Genomic DNA, 12,082 nt, shown 5'->3' with positions numbered 1-12,082 from the left:
TTACCTCGTTCTGCCCCAGGGCCCCCGGGTATCTGCCACCTTTTGTTCTTGAAAGGGAGAGATGCCCCTCTCCTGAGCCAGCTGGAGCGTCCTTTCTGTGGCTCTTGCCATGTAGAAGTCTTTTTTCGTATCTAAGCTCGGTCCCTCCTGCTGCGGTGACCCCCAGACAGCTCTGCTTCGCCAGACTTGGCGACTTGGTAGAGTGGGCAAGAAGGAGGACCAAGAACGTCCCCACTGAGCAGGAGGGGAAATCAAGGCCCAGAGAAGGGGAGGGGTTTCCTTCAAGCTTATAGCTGGGGGTGTGTGAGAGAGGTACTGACCTCAGTACTCAGGAGTTCCGGCTTCTAGGTCAGAGTCCAGCTGCTTGAAAAGATAATATTCCTCCCTGGTGCTGCCCAGCGCAGTGCCTCTACCTGTCTCTGGAAATCCCTTTGGCCTTCTCTGATGGGTTCTTACCATGCGTTAAGTCGCATCAAGACTGTCAGAGATGCCAGATGATGCCGGTTTGGAAGCATCCAGGGTAAAGACCGGGCTGTGCGCGGAAAACACGGAGACTAGACAGAAGCAGGAAATTCCCACCCGCTTTGCAGAGTTTTTGTAGCTGCTGTTTTTAAATAATCATTGGTTGATTTGATGCATTGAATGAAAATTGTGGTAGATAGGAATCATTCATCAAGGAAGAAATTGTGGAACTCCCTTGTCTCTCTGCCTGGGATGGGGCGTGCATTCCTGATTGGAGGCAAGTGGTTGGCTGGTTTGACCTGGTGCATCCAAAGCCCTGAGAGGTCATTGGCACCAGGCCCTGGCCACAGCTAGGCCGAGATATCCTGCAGGGAAAATCACACTACAGCTTTGTGTGTGTCTCGCCGCCCTGTACCTGAGCTTCCAGACACTATACCTCTGTTCCAGTGGCACAGCTCCTGTACCTGTCCCCTTCCACACAGCCTTCTTCCCAGGAGCTCACACCTCTGGGGCCTGGTCTCCCGCATGCTCCAGACAGAGTGGGTATGGAGGCGTGGTAGACTTGCCCCATTTTACAGAGGGGAAGAACCAGGAGGATCTGGCTAGCCAATGGAGATGAAACACTTCATGCAGAGAAAGGAAAAGGAACCGGGAGTGCTGATGGTGTGACCAGGCCAGGGGTCACTGGGAGATACTGAGATAAAGCTATGCTGATCTTTGCTGTGAAGCCTATGCATCTTTAGTATAGTGTGGGTTGTCCTCCAACTCCCCCAGCCCAAGTCAGTAACACACAGTTGCCCACGCAGAGTCGTGCCCACTCAGGTCCACAAACGCCTGCGCACCACCTGCTCACCCTCCCGTCACGGTATTGACACTTCCCTGAACACAGCTGGTCCTGCCTGGTAAGGGGCCTGGAATCTGGGTGCTGCTGGTTCATGACCCCGGAATCCAGCTCTTTCCTCTCTTTTCCCCCAGAGATATGGCCACAATGCAAGCCTCCTTTCCCTCCTGCCTTCATAGGCCCATTGCCCGTTTCTCACTCCACCTGCTGAGGCCGTGTGTGTGTGTGTGTGTGCGTGTGTGTGTGTGATGAAACTCTCACTGCAGAGATTTGTTCTTAATACAGCTTCCTGGGCTGACAGACTGGTCAGAGGCTGGGGGCGGAGGGAGTAGAGGGCTCTCCCTGCTCATAGCTAGGATTGGGGTCGGTTCTGTTTATTGCCGGGGGCAGTCTTCTCCTCACCCCTCATCCGTCTCACACCCCAACCAGCCTGAAGAGCTGAGCCTCTGAGTCCAGCTTTCCGCATGGGCTCAGCTTCAGGACAGTGAGCTGTGCTGTTGGACCCAGGGGTCCTCCCTTCTGCCCAACTCTTCCTCAGCCCTGATACCACAACGCACCTCCACTCAACAATCCATGAGCCTGCCTGGGCCCTACAGATGGAGAGTTTATGTATTCAACCAGTATTTATCATGCACCTTCTAGGTGTTGAGTTTGACTCTCATCTCCCATCCCCTTCAGGCTCGTGCGACACCAACCTCTGCTGCCTGCCAGCTCTTCCTGCCCACATCTTCCTGCCCCATAGCAAACCCCAACAGAGTCATGTGACATTTCACCATCCAAAAAATTATTTTAAGATCCTAGAAAGGAGCAAACAAGCTTATCACACATCATGATGCTCTTTAACTTCCTGCTTTATGTCTTCCACACATGAAGTTCGTTGGAAAAGTATCCCTTCTACAGCCCAAAGACTTACTATTCCATGACCAGTCAGTGGAAGTGCCCTGTGTCCCTCCCCTTTCCTTACCAGAGCCAAACAAGGCAATTCCAATTCTCTGCAAAATTTAGTTGAGCTAAAAATACATTTAGACTGAACTGCCTCCCTCATGAGCCCTTCAGCTCGTTAGCAGCCTCCTTCCCTGGCCTTTAGTTAACCACTGCTACCACAGTATCCTCCCCTCTTACCAAACCCTCCTCTGGGAGATTGCTCAAATAAACTCTTTCACACTAAAGTATAAAAGACTGATAAGGATAAATGTGTTGATTTTTCCCCCTTCCTAGGAGAATTTGCATTTAAACAAGGAGGATAACCTTGAAGTACCTAAAGTCGTCTCTGATTGTGGAATTATTAACATAGTTGAGATATCCTGGAAGGCACAGGGACCTCCCTGGGGTTATGGGACTAGCTGTAAGTTTGGCCTTGCACACCTGTGAAGCAGCCCTGATGGGCTGTTTTGGTCCATCGTCACATAATGTTGAGAGCAGTGGATGAAGAGTTAAGAGAATCTGAGCTCTAAACCTAGTTCTGACACTAGCTAGTTTGGAAGCAACAGTCATTTCCTTCTCAGGCCTTAGTTTTCTCATTTGCCAAATGAGAATTTGAACAGGTTACCTTAAAGAATCCTTCTAGCTCTGATATTTGGTTAACTCCCCTATGGGGCTAGGAGACCCTGGCCCAGCTCCTAAAAGCCTCTAGCCCCTGAAGCTGTGGCTTAGAGGGAATAGTCTGATGCCAGCACAGAGCATGGGGCCCTTCTCTGGGCAGGGACTTGGACAGGCTGCCCCCATGACAATAGCAGCCCACCTGCCAGGGAGGAAAGGTGCCGCTCAGCACACACACCAGTCTTGAAGAGTTACATAACCCTCCCAGATCCCTTATTCCAGCCAAAGAGCAACAGCAAAACAGTCTGCCCTCCACCCCCACCCCGGCACACACACACATCAGCAGTCTTTGCCTATGGTGGCCTCACAGCCACAAACACCCTGGGAGAGAATTTTAGAAGGCCACCGTCTTTTCTTTTTCATTTGTTTTCATTTTCCTGGAAGATATCTCATGTAAGAAAAGTCTTTAAGAGAAGAAAACCCACAACCACACATCAGGCCTCTTAGCCCCTCCCTGCTGTTCTTTTCAGCTTTCCGACCTCAGAGTCCTGAAAAGTACAGGTCTACCTTCCATCCCTAGGAAGGACGAACTTGGAGAAATGGATTCAGCCTCATTCTGAAGAAGTGGGAAGCACTTCCTGGGTTCAGATGCCATTTCCCTCACTCTCCACTTTTGTCCTTGACAAGTCAGTGTACCTTCTCCTAGATGAGACTGTAATTTTCCTAATTAGGAAATAGGGGTGATTGTTCTCACCATGGGGCATCGGGTGATAACTCAGATCTCTTTGATATCCTTAAGAGAAGTGCAAATAATCTTAAAATGCAACAGAAGAGGTTTTAGTTGGGCTTAAAGAAGCCTTTGCCAACTAGAAATTTGTGAGACAGCATTACAGATCACAGAGGGATGGTGGATTTGTGCTGCTGGTTGCTTTTCAGGGTACGCTCAACATTCCTGTGTCTGGAATGGCTAAATGAGAATAGAGCACATGTAGAAAGGTGGCCTGGCAGTGTAGAAGAAACCCTGAGCCTGCATTCTAGTCTGTCACTGTCATCTGACAACAGGTGAACCTTTTATCTTTCTTGGGCCCTGGTTTCTTTTTCTTTTTCTTTTTCTTTTTTTTGGGGGCATGGAGTCTCGCTCTGTGGCCCAGACTGGAGTGCAGTGGCACAATCTCAGCTCACTGCAACTTCAGCCTCCTAGATTCAAGTGATTCTCCTGCCTCAGCCTCCTGAGTAGCTGGGACTACTATGGACCACCATTCCTGGCTAATTTTGTATTTTTAGTAGAGACAGGGTTTCACCATTTTGGCCAGGCTGGTCTCAAACTCCTGACCTCAGCTGATCTGCCCATCTTGGTTTCTTTATCTGTAGAAATACTGCGATGTATTGAGCACTTACTATGTACCCCAAACAGTACTAAATAAATGATATGTAATTTTTAAAACTTTACAAGTCTTTAAGGTAGATATTTTCCCCATTTTATAAGTGGAAAAACAGAGGCTAAAAGAAAGTAAACAGTGAAGGCAAGGTCTCACAGCTGTGGAGGTACCAAGATTTCTCCCCAGGTGTGCTTGCCCAAAGCCCATGTTCTCAACCACCTAGATCTTGAACACTGTGTGATCCAGTGGTTACCTGAAATTCCTTTCAGCCTGAAAGATTTAGCTTTGCCCTTGCCTTACTCCTGATTCCCTTTCTTATTTATTTATTTATTTATTTATTTATTTATTTATTTATTTATTTATTTTTTAGACAGAGTGTCGCTCTGTCACCCAGGCTGGAGTACAGTGGCACGATCTCAGCTCACTGCAAGCTCTGCCTCCTGGGTTCACGCCACTCTCCTGCCTCAGCCTCCTGAGTAGCTGGGACTACAGGCTCCCGCCACCATGAACAGCTAATTTTTTTGCATTTTTTTAGTTGAGACGGGGTTTTACCATGTTAGCTAGGATGGTCTCGATCTCCTGACCTTGTGATCTGCCCGCCTCAGCCTCCCAAAGTGCTGGGATTACAGGTGTGAGCCACCACACCTGGCCCTGATTCCCTTTCTTTTTGTTAATGCCCTCATTGACTGAAATAAAGATGACCACCCCTTTCTTCCATGGAAATAAGCAACCCTTTGGAGCCTTTGTGGGAACCTGCACTTTGTGCTTTTCCAGAAGCAGAGGAGCAAGTTGCTACAGTGGCCCAAGCCTTGGAAACCCTGCCAGATGGCCTCACATCTGAGAATCTGCTAGGTGCAGTGAGAGTGTCCCCAGGGCCTCTTACTAAGAACTGCTTACTAAGCTGCCATTTCCCTGTGCCTAGGGCCACTGAGATATGCTTAGGCTCCAGTGAAAAAAAATGTTCAGGCTTCCCAACAAGGCAGCTTGTCTAAAAATCTTTACATGGGGTGTAAATTCAGGAGTTGAGTCTCTTTCCAGATTGTGAGCCCCGATGTTTGTCCCAACCCTTCCCTCTTTTTTAATGTTACCCTCCCTTCCATTCCCTCTCCACTCAGCCCTGACCCCAGCTGCCTTTTCTCATAAGTGACCTTTGAAACTCGGGCTGCGCAGAGATTTGCTGAATCAGCAGGACCAACTGTTGTTTCCTTTGCTTGGTTTTGTGCCAGTGGGAAAATGTGCCAGGATGCCTTTGTGAGGCCCTATGGCATTCACTGCATTGGTCTGGGGAGAGATTGGGAGTGAGGAAAGAGGGAGCTGGAGGCTGGTAAGGAGGAGTGAGACAATCAGGGTTTCCCAGAGACCAGGGGATGGCTTGGTTCTCTTAAATGCATTATTTTTGGATGGAAAGAAAGGAAGAGCAGTGGCCTAGGCCTTCAGGAAGGCAAAGGGCAGCAAATCTTTGCAAGTGGTCACACTATGCCAGCTTCTAGGTATGAATAAAAAGACGCACACTCCCTTCTCCCAGTGAGCCTTCATCCTGGCCCCACTTCTTAGACTAGAAACTCTCTCCCTGCTGGGGATAGGGGAAGAACAAGAGGATAGGCAGATTGACGAGCAAGGGCCATACGATGCCACCTCAGCAACCAGGCCTTCTGGGCACAAGGTAGACAAAGTCCCTGTGTGTTGAGACTGTCCTCACCTAGTGATAGGCTTTGGCCTCATGGGTAGGGACTTAGGATGAGCGGAAGGCTGTATCATCAGAGGCTGGGATGAAATGGACATGCAAAACAGGTATCTCCATAGATTGAATTTTCTGCTTTCTGTTCCCTTTCCAGCTATCCTTGCTTCTTACAATTCTGACATAAACCTTTGACTTCAATGAAGAAAACCTGCTCTTTGGCTGTTAACATAATTTGTATACTCACCCTTTTCACCTTGTGCTGTTCTGATAGAGGATTGCTCTAGGCAGCTGCAATATGCTTACACTTGTTTAGGCATTTCTAGATATGTGTCTCTTTTATTTTGAGCAAGGACCATTTGCTTCTTTCCAATCTTTCCACAGCACTGAGTGCAGGGTTTTGAATAGACTGGACACTTGATACATATAGTTGACTGACAGACCTTCACACTTTCTTTCTTAATAGTTTCCAGGATGGGCCAGTCATGAGCTATCACCTTCAAGCATGCAACTCTGACTCAATAGGAGCAGAGATCCCAGTTCCCATCAGCATCTTAGACAATTCAGGCTAAAAAGCACATCCAGAACTCTTCTAGCTATCCCCAGCCTCCAGCCAGTATGAGAACAGGGAGCTCAAAAGATACTCAAGATTGATTTTGTGTTTAAAGGATAAGGGTAGAGAGGAAAGAGATTTCCCTGTGTAGCTTATGTGGAAGAAGGATAGAAGGAAGAGAAGATGGGAGAGATAAAGTGTTTGGGGGAGAGGTAGAAGGGGAGAAGAGAAGGAAGGAAAAAGGGTAGTGAGGCAGAGGAGGGAAGTGAAAGGAAGAAACAATGTAACAGAGAGAAGACAGGAGCTGTGGAGCCCTTCAGACTTCATAGTCATATTGAGGTTGGGATTTGGAGTAGGAGATGAATTTGAAGTGGGATGCAAGAATTTATCCTCCAGCAATCATCCGCCTGTGGCCTTGGAGACATGGACAAGCCCTGTCATCCATGGACACTAAACGCATGACTGGTGGTTGGGCAAATGTGCTTAGAAGCCACTGAGGCCAGCAGCTTCAGATAAGTTCATGCACTTCCATGGCAAGAGGATTTTTCAGGTCAAGTTGAGGTTCTGGCACCAGCCAGGAAAGGGATAGTAATAAATTCTGTAGATGCCGTGAGCCTTGATTGAAAAAGTAAAGAGGAGGAAGCTATGTTTGCTGCTTTCATTAAGAGGTAAAAGCAGTGGGGGTCAGAGCTTAGCAAGAATCAAGAAGCATGCAGAGAAATAATTTTAACCCTTCAAATGTTTTTCTTCCATAATATCTCTGCATTCACTCACCCACATATTGCTGCTTTCTTGGACTGACCTCCAAGACCACCACCTTTGTGTCTCCCTCAGCTGAAGGAGGGAGAGAGGCCAGATTATCTATTAATGCAGATAAGATGGCAATGAAATGATTCATTATTTTCCAGTCCCAGTTATCTAGGGCTTCTGCATCTCCTGGAATTGGGTAGGAAGAGGACTTCTGGGGATAAAAGTCAAACTGTGTGAGGACATAATGCATCTACCAGAGTGCCTGGCCTCTGGAAACCCTCACCCACTCTTCAGCCACCTCGGTGGGGCGCGTTCTTGCTGAAATGAGGCCAGAGGAAGAATAAGGGAGGATTCACAGGAAACCCATGATCAGAAGACCCACTGTGCCATCTCTTCCTCCTGCTTCAGCACTCCCAGTAGAGAACCAGTTCTGCAGGGAGCTCCCCAGGAGCAATACCAGGCAGGGGGCTGCTGGCTCTGCTCTCCTCCTCCTCACCTCTCCCTCTCCATGGAGATCTCTCTCTCTGCCTGCTGGCTCCATCTTGTCCTGCATCATAGACAACTATGGGCAGAGGAGAACAAACATACAAAACGGGCCATGGGCAGAGAGCAGGGTAGGACAAAACATGTCATTAGCAATGGTGATTCCATCCTGAGCTCTGTGGGGAAATTGGTGTTGAAGCTGGGCCACTGTGGGGAAAGAAATGAGTGGTCCAGAAGATATTCAACCAGCCAAGATTACCATGTTTTCACATCCAAGGAAAGAGAGCTGCAGGGATGAGGGGAGGCGGGCACATCTATGGTCTCTATGTTTCTGGGTGTGCAGGCTTGGGGAGCAGGAGAAAAAGCTGGAGAATCTGGAGAAAGTAAGGCATTACTGTTAAGTGCCTGGGGCAACTTTCTAAGTGAAAGATTCCAATAACTTCCACTCTGCTCCACCATGCTAATTATTTCTTATTTTTGTTCTGCTCCTTTGGGAAGCAAAAGCAGGACAGGTGAGAAGGAAAGGTGAGGATGTTATAACTCCTCTCCAGAATTGACATGTGGGGCTGGACAGGAGCCCAGATGATTCCTAAATCCCAGGATTCCTAGCAGGACCAACTGAGTGAAAGGGTTTGGGTTCCGTAGGCCACTCTGAAGGCCATGGCTGTGTCTATGTCTAAGAAAAATAATGTTTCCTCAACTCTTCTTGGCCACACAGTGCCCTGAAGAGATGCAAAGAAAGTGGAGTTGCAGTGGGAGAGAAAGGAGACACCAAAAGTCATGAGGAGAGAAATCATAATGACCAGGTAGCTGTGGCTGCCCTCAGGGAAGGGGACTGGAAAAATTCATCCCATCATGTGGGGGAAAAGGCCACTTAGTATCTTGGAACAATGTTGCCTTTTGCTGAACCTTGGGCATTGAGGGAAAACTGACTTTCTGCTTTTTATGCCAGATAAGGAAAAAATTAAAATAAAAATGTGAAACTGAGGGAAGTACAAAGGGGTTTTGAGGGAGTTGGGGTAGAAAACTGTATCTTCTTGGGACTTGAATCAAATGTTTTAAGTCTGCCAAGCCAGATCATGTTAGATCTTCACCTCTTAGATCCTGTGGTTTTGATCAACGTGCTCTGTGAGCTACCCTGCCCTAACCCAACTTCTCTAACTCTACCACAGATGGTAAAAGAAAATGAGTTTTGAAGGAATACAGCAAATATTCACAAGTATCTCCCAGACTTAATGCACCTGGATGAAGATGAGATTCTCAGCTCTACTTCCCCCTCCCCATTCCCTTATGCATCACCATTGTCAAGGTCAGGTGCTGACCAGGGACAATTTCCCTTGAACTGTTCTTTATTTAGTTCTCCATCACTTGCCTAATCAGAGAAAAGAAGCGGACATGGCCACAGCCTTTCCAGTACAGAGGAGAGAACATCCCAGACACTTTCATATCTTCTTCCCATATTCCTACTTCATGGACCTCCTGAGTGAAGAAAGAGCTTGAAGTTCTAGGAACTGAGAGGTTAACATTTCTCTCAGGACCCAAGGCAAGATTTCAGTGATCACCAGATAACCGGGAAAATAAGGTTTGCAGTTGCTGGCCTTAACAGGGAGATTTAAACAGGCATGACATCTGAATACCAACTCCATCTGCCAACTGTCCCCCATGTCATTGCTCCCTTTCAACAATGGCCAAACACCCTGTATGAAAAACCCTCCTTGAGTTGGAGGAAAAAGCTGTAACCAGACTGAGTTCTCAAGCCATGCCTGAGTCCTCCATTGGTTTGATGGGATGTTCCCTTGCACCTCTTCGGCTCTGCGGGAATTCAGAGGAAGGGTGTCCAATCAGGTCAGAGAAGAGAAAGCTTCCCTAAATGAGCCACTCCTAGCTGTGGCTCCCACTTCACCAGCTAAAGAGCCACATTTTCTCTTCCTCTGCCTCCAGCTCCCTTGGTTTCCCACATCACTCCTGCTTTTCAGGTTTGTCCCTGGCCTCCTGGATTCCCCTCTACCCCAGTCCTACTCTTCCTGGGCCCAAGCCTTTTTAAAGCTCTTCACATGCCTCTTTCCAAGCCTTCAGCTTTTCTCACATCTCAGTCTCCATGCAAATACTTTTACTACCCAAACTTCCTTCCAAATTTTTTCTCACTTAAAATGATTCCTCCAATGGTTCTCTTTTCTACAGTTTAATCTTCACTCGAACTTCAACCCAGCCTAACCCCGTTTAAATGCTGTCAGTTCCCAGTATCACCAATCGCTTAACACCCACTTCCTTCCTCCTTTGCTCCTACTAATGGTCTGGTTACTCCTTTTTGCTCCAACATTCCCCAAAACCTTCTCAAGCAGGGATATCGTTCCCTCATTTACCCAAAATCTCCTTTGCACACTTCTGGCGCCTTCAGGCCACATCACTCCGGTCCTTTAGACTCCTACGCACCCAACGTCCCCGTCTCTCCCTCACACCCACTTGCTTCCCTTGCTCCCACCACAACAGTGCCCATCTCCTCTCCCCGCTCACTCAGGTCTCCTGCTCAGGACGCCCTTGCGGAGGGCGGAGGGGGATTTGTGCTGAAGGAGGGCTCCGGCAGCAGCGCAGCAACTCGGGGGACGCTCCTTCTCCTTGTCAGTCACGGCCCCTTGTGTCCCCAGATGCTTGTGGGGCGACTGGGGTGTGTGAGCCCTGCTGCCAGGGCCCCGCTGGGGCTGCTCCAGGAGCTGTCCGTGGTGCTGAAGCGGCGGCTGATCGGGCGCGGGATGTGGCGCGGCTGCTGAGCGCTGTCCCTGGTCCTGGAGAGGTTCCTGGGCCCTGGCGGCGGCGGCAGGAGCGGTGGCCGGAGCGGCCGGCAGCGGGGCCGATGACGGGGGGACGAGCCCGGGCGGAGGCTGGGCTTGTAGCAGCTGCTGGTGCTCCCACAGGCTGCGGTTCTCAGCGCTCAGCTCGTCCAGCCGCCGCTCCAGCTCGTCGATACGCTCTCGCTGGGTGTGGATGAGGCTCTGCTGGTTCTGCACGATGGCCGTGAGCTCCTTGAGGTAGAGCACGGCGCGCACCGGATTCTCCAGCAGGCTCTCCATGCCGCCCGCCGCCGCCCGCGCCCTGCCTGCGCCTGGGCTGGCGGCGGGGAGCGTGAGGGCGCGGGAGCCCAGCAGCCCAGTGGTCGGCTCGCCTCCCTCTCCCGCCGGCCCAGCCTCCCTCCCCCCGCCGGCGCCGCGTCACTGCCACCCCGACCTTCACACACGCATCGCGGGGCGGGGCGGCTGCGCAAGGCCCCACCCCCACCCCCACCCCTACCTCCAGACCTCCCCTACTCCTCGCCTCCCCACCTCCCTGCCTCTTGGCGTCATCGAAGGCTCTGCTGCCTGCAGGGAAGAGAGGAGAGGGAGGAGGCCAGCGAGAGGGAGCCTCTGTCGGGGCGTGGGAGGAAAGCAAGATAACGCAGGCGACCCGAGAAGGACGGCGAATCTGACTGGCCAGACTGGGAAGTAGGCGAAGGGGAAGCAGCGATACTGGGAAGGTGCGGTGGGACCTGTAGGAGAAGAGAAACAGAAAAGAAAGGAAGAGAAGGGGAGAGGCCAGCAGAGAGGGAGCAGAAAAAGGGAAGGTGGGGCCAAGAAAGAGAAATGTGCTGGAGGAGAGGAAGGCGTGGGGCCCTGAAGGGACGCGAATTCTTTTTTCCCAGGTCCAGGCCTTCCAGAGGCTGGGGTTCATCTAGAGACCTGCTGAGGAGGGGCCACACTCGCCTCTTTTGCTCGCAGCAATCTATTCTGCCAGGGGATTCCCTGGAACACAAGAATCCGGGGGCTCTAAGGGACCCTGAAGAGCGTCTGGTCCTGCTCCTTCCTTCATCCATGACGAAACTTGGGATGGGAAGGCTGTTCATGCTGGGTTTCCTCTGGCAGTGAGACCTGAAGACAATTGTGGCAGTTCCTGTTAGAAACACTAAATAAACGAGGTCCTCTGTGGCAAGGGCTAACACTTCCAGAAGCTTCTGAATAGATCATTCTATTTGACAAACAGTTATAAAATGCACACTATTACCAAACACTGGGCTAGACGGTGGTAAGAGAAGCATGACTAGAAGGGAATCTTAGGCTTTTTGAAGCTTATAAATAAGTGGGTGAAATTGGTCATGATTAACTTTGACGTATGATAGTGGTGGTGAGTAATCAGGCAGAGGTTTGCCCAGAGTGCTATAGGAGCCAGCAGCTTGGAGATCCAGGAAGGCTTCTTAGAGGAAGTGACCCTTGATGTGGGAAGGGTTTTCCAGAAAGGGAAGGCAGCATGAGCAAAAGCTCAGAGACATTAATCAGCATCGATTGAATCATTCATTCATGTCTGCAATAATCACCACTTACTAGGTGCAAAGTAATGTACCAGAATCTATGCAAGCCACATCTAGCACA

The 12,082-nt window shown here is 49.9% G+C and overlaps 1 protein-coding gene across 4 annotated transcripts in view; it reads right to left on the bottom strand.

The window, feature by feature from the left end:
• Nucleotides 1-10,876, bottom strand: part of IQSEC3 (IQ motif and Sec7 domain ArfGEF 3) — a 112,464-nt gene extending 101,588 nt beyond the window's left edge. For all 4 annotated transcript variants that reach the window (XM_019039180.4, XM_019039181.4, XM_019039183.4 and 1 more), the window contains exon 1: nucleotides 10,200-10,876. In XM_019039180.4, the coding sequence (XP_018894725.3) occupies nucleotides 10,200-10,753 (554 nt within the window). In that variant the 5' untranslated portion in view covers nucleotides 10,754-10,876. The remainder of the gene's footprint in view (nucleotides 1-10,199) is intronic.
• Nucleotides 10,877-12,082: the final 1,206 nt, after the last annotated feature.

Source organism: Gorilla gorilla, chromosome 10 (assembly GCF_029281585.2).
Source record: "Gorilla gorilla gorilla isolate KB3781 chromosome 10, NHGRI_mGorGor1-v2.1_pri, whole genome shotgun sequence".
Classification (NCBI taxonomy): Eukaryota; Metazoa; Chordata; class Mammalia; order Primates; family Hominidae; genus Gorilla; species Gorilla gorilla.
Note: the sequence above shows the minus strand (reverse complement) of the source record. Positions and strands in the feature narration are given on the sequence as shown.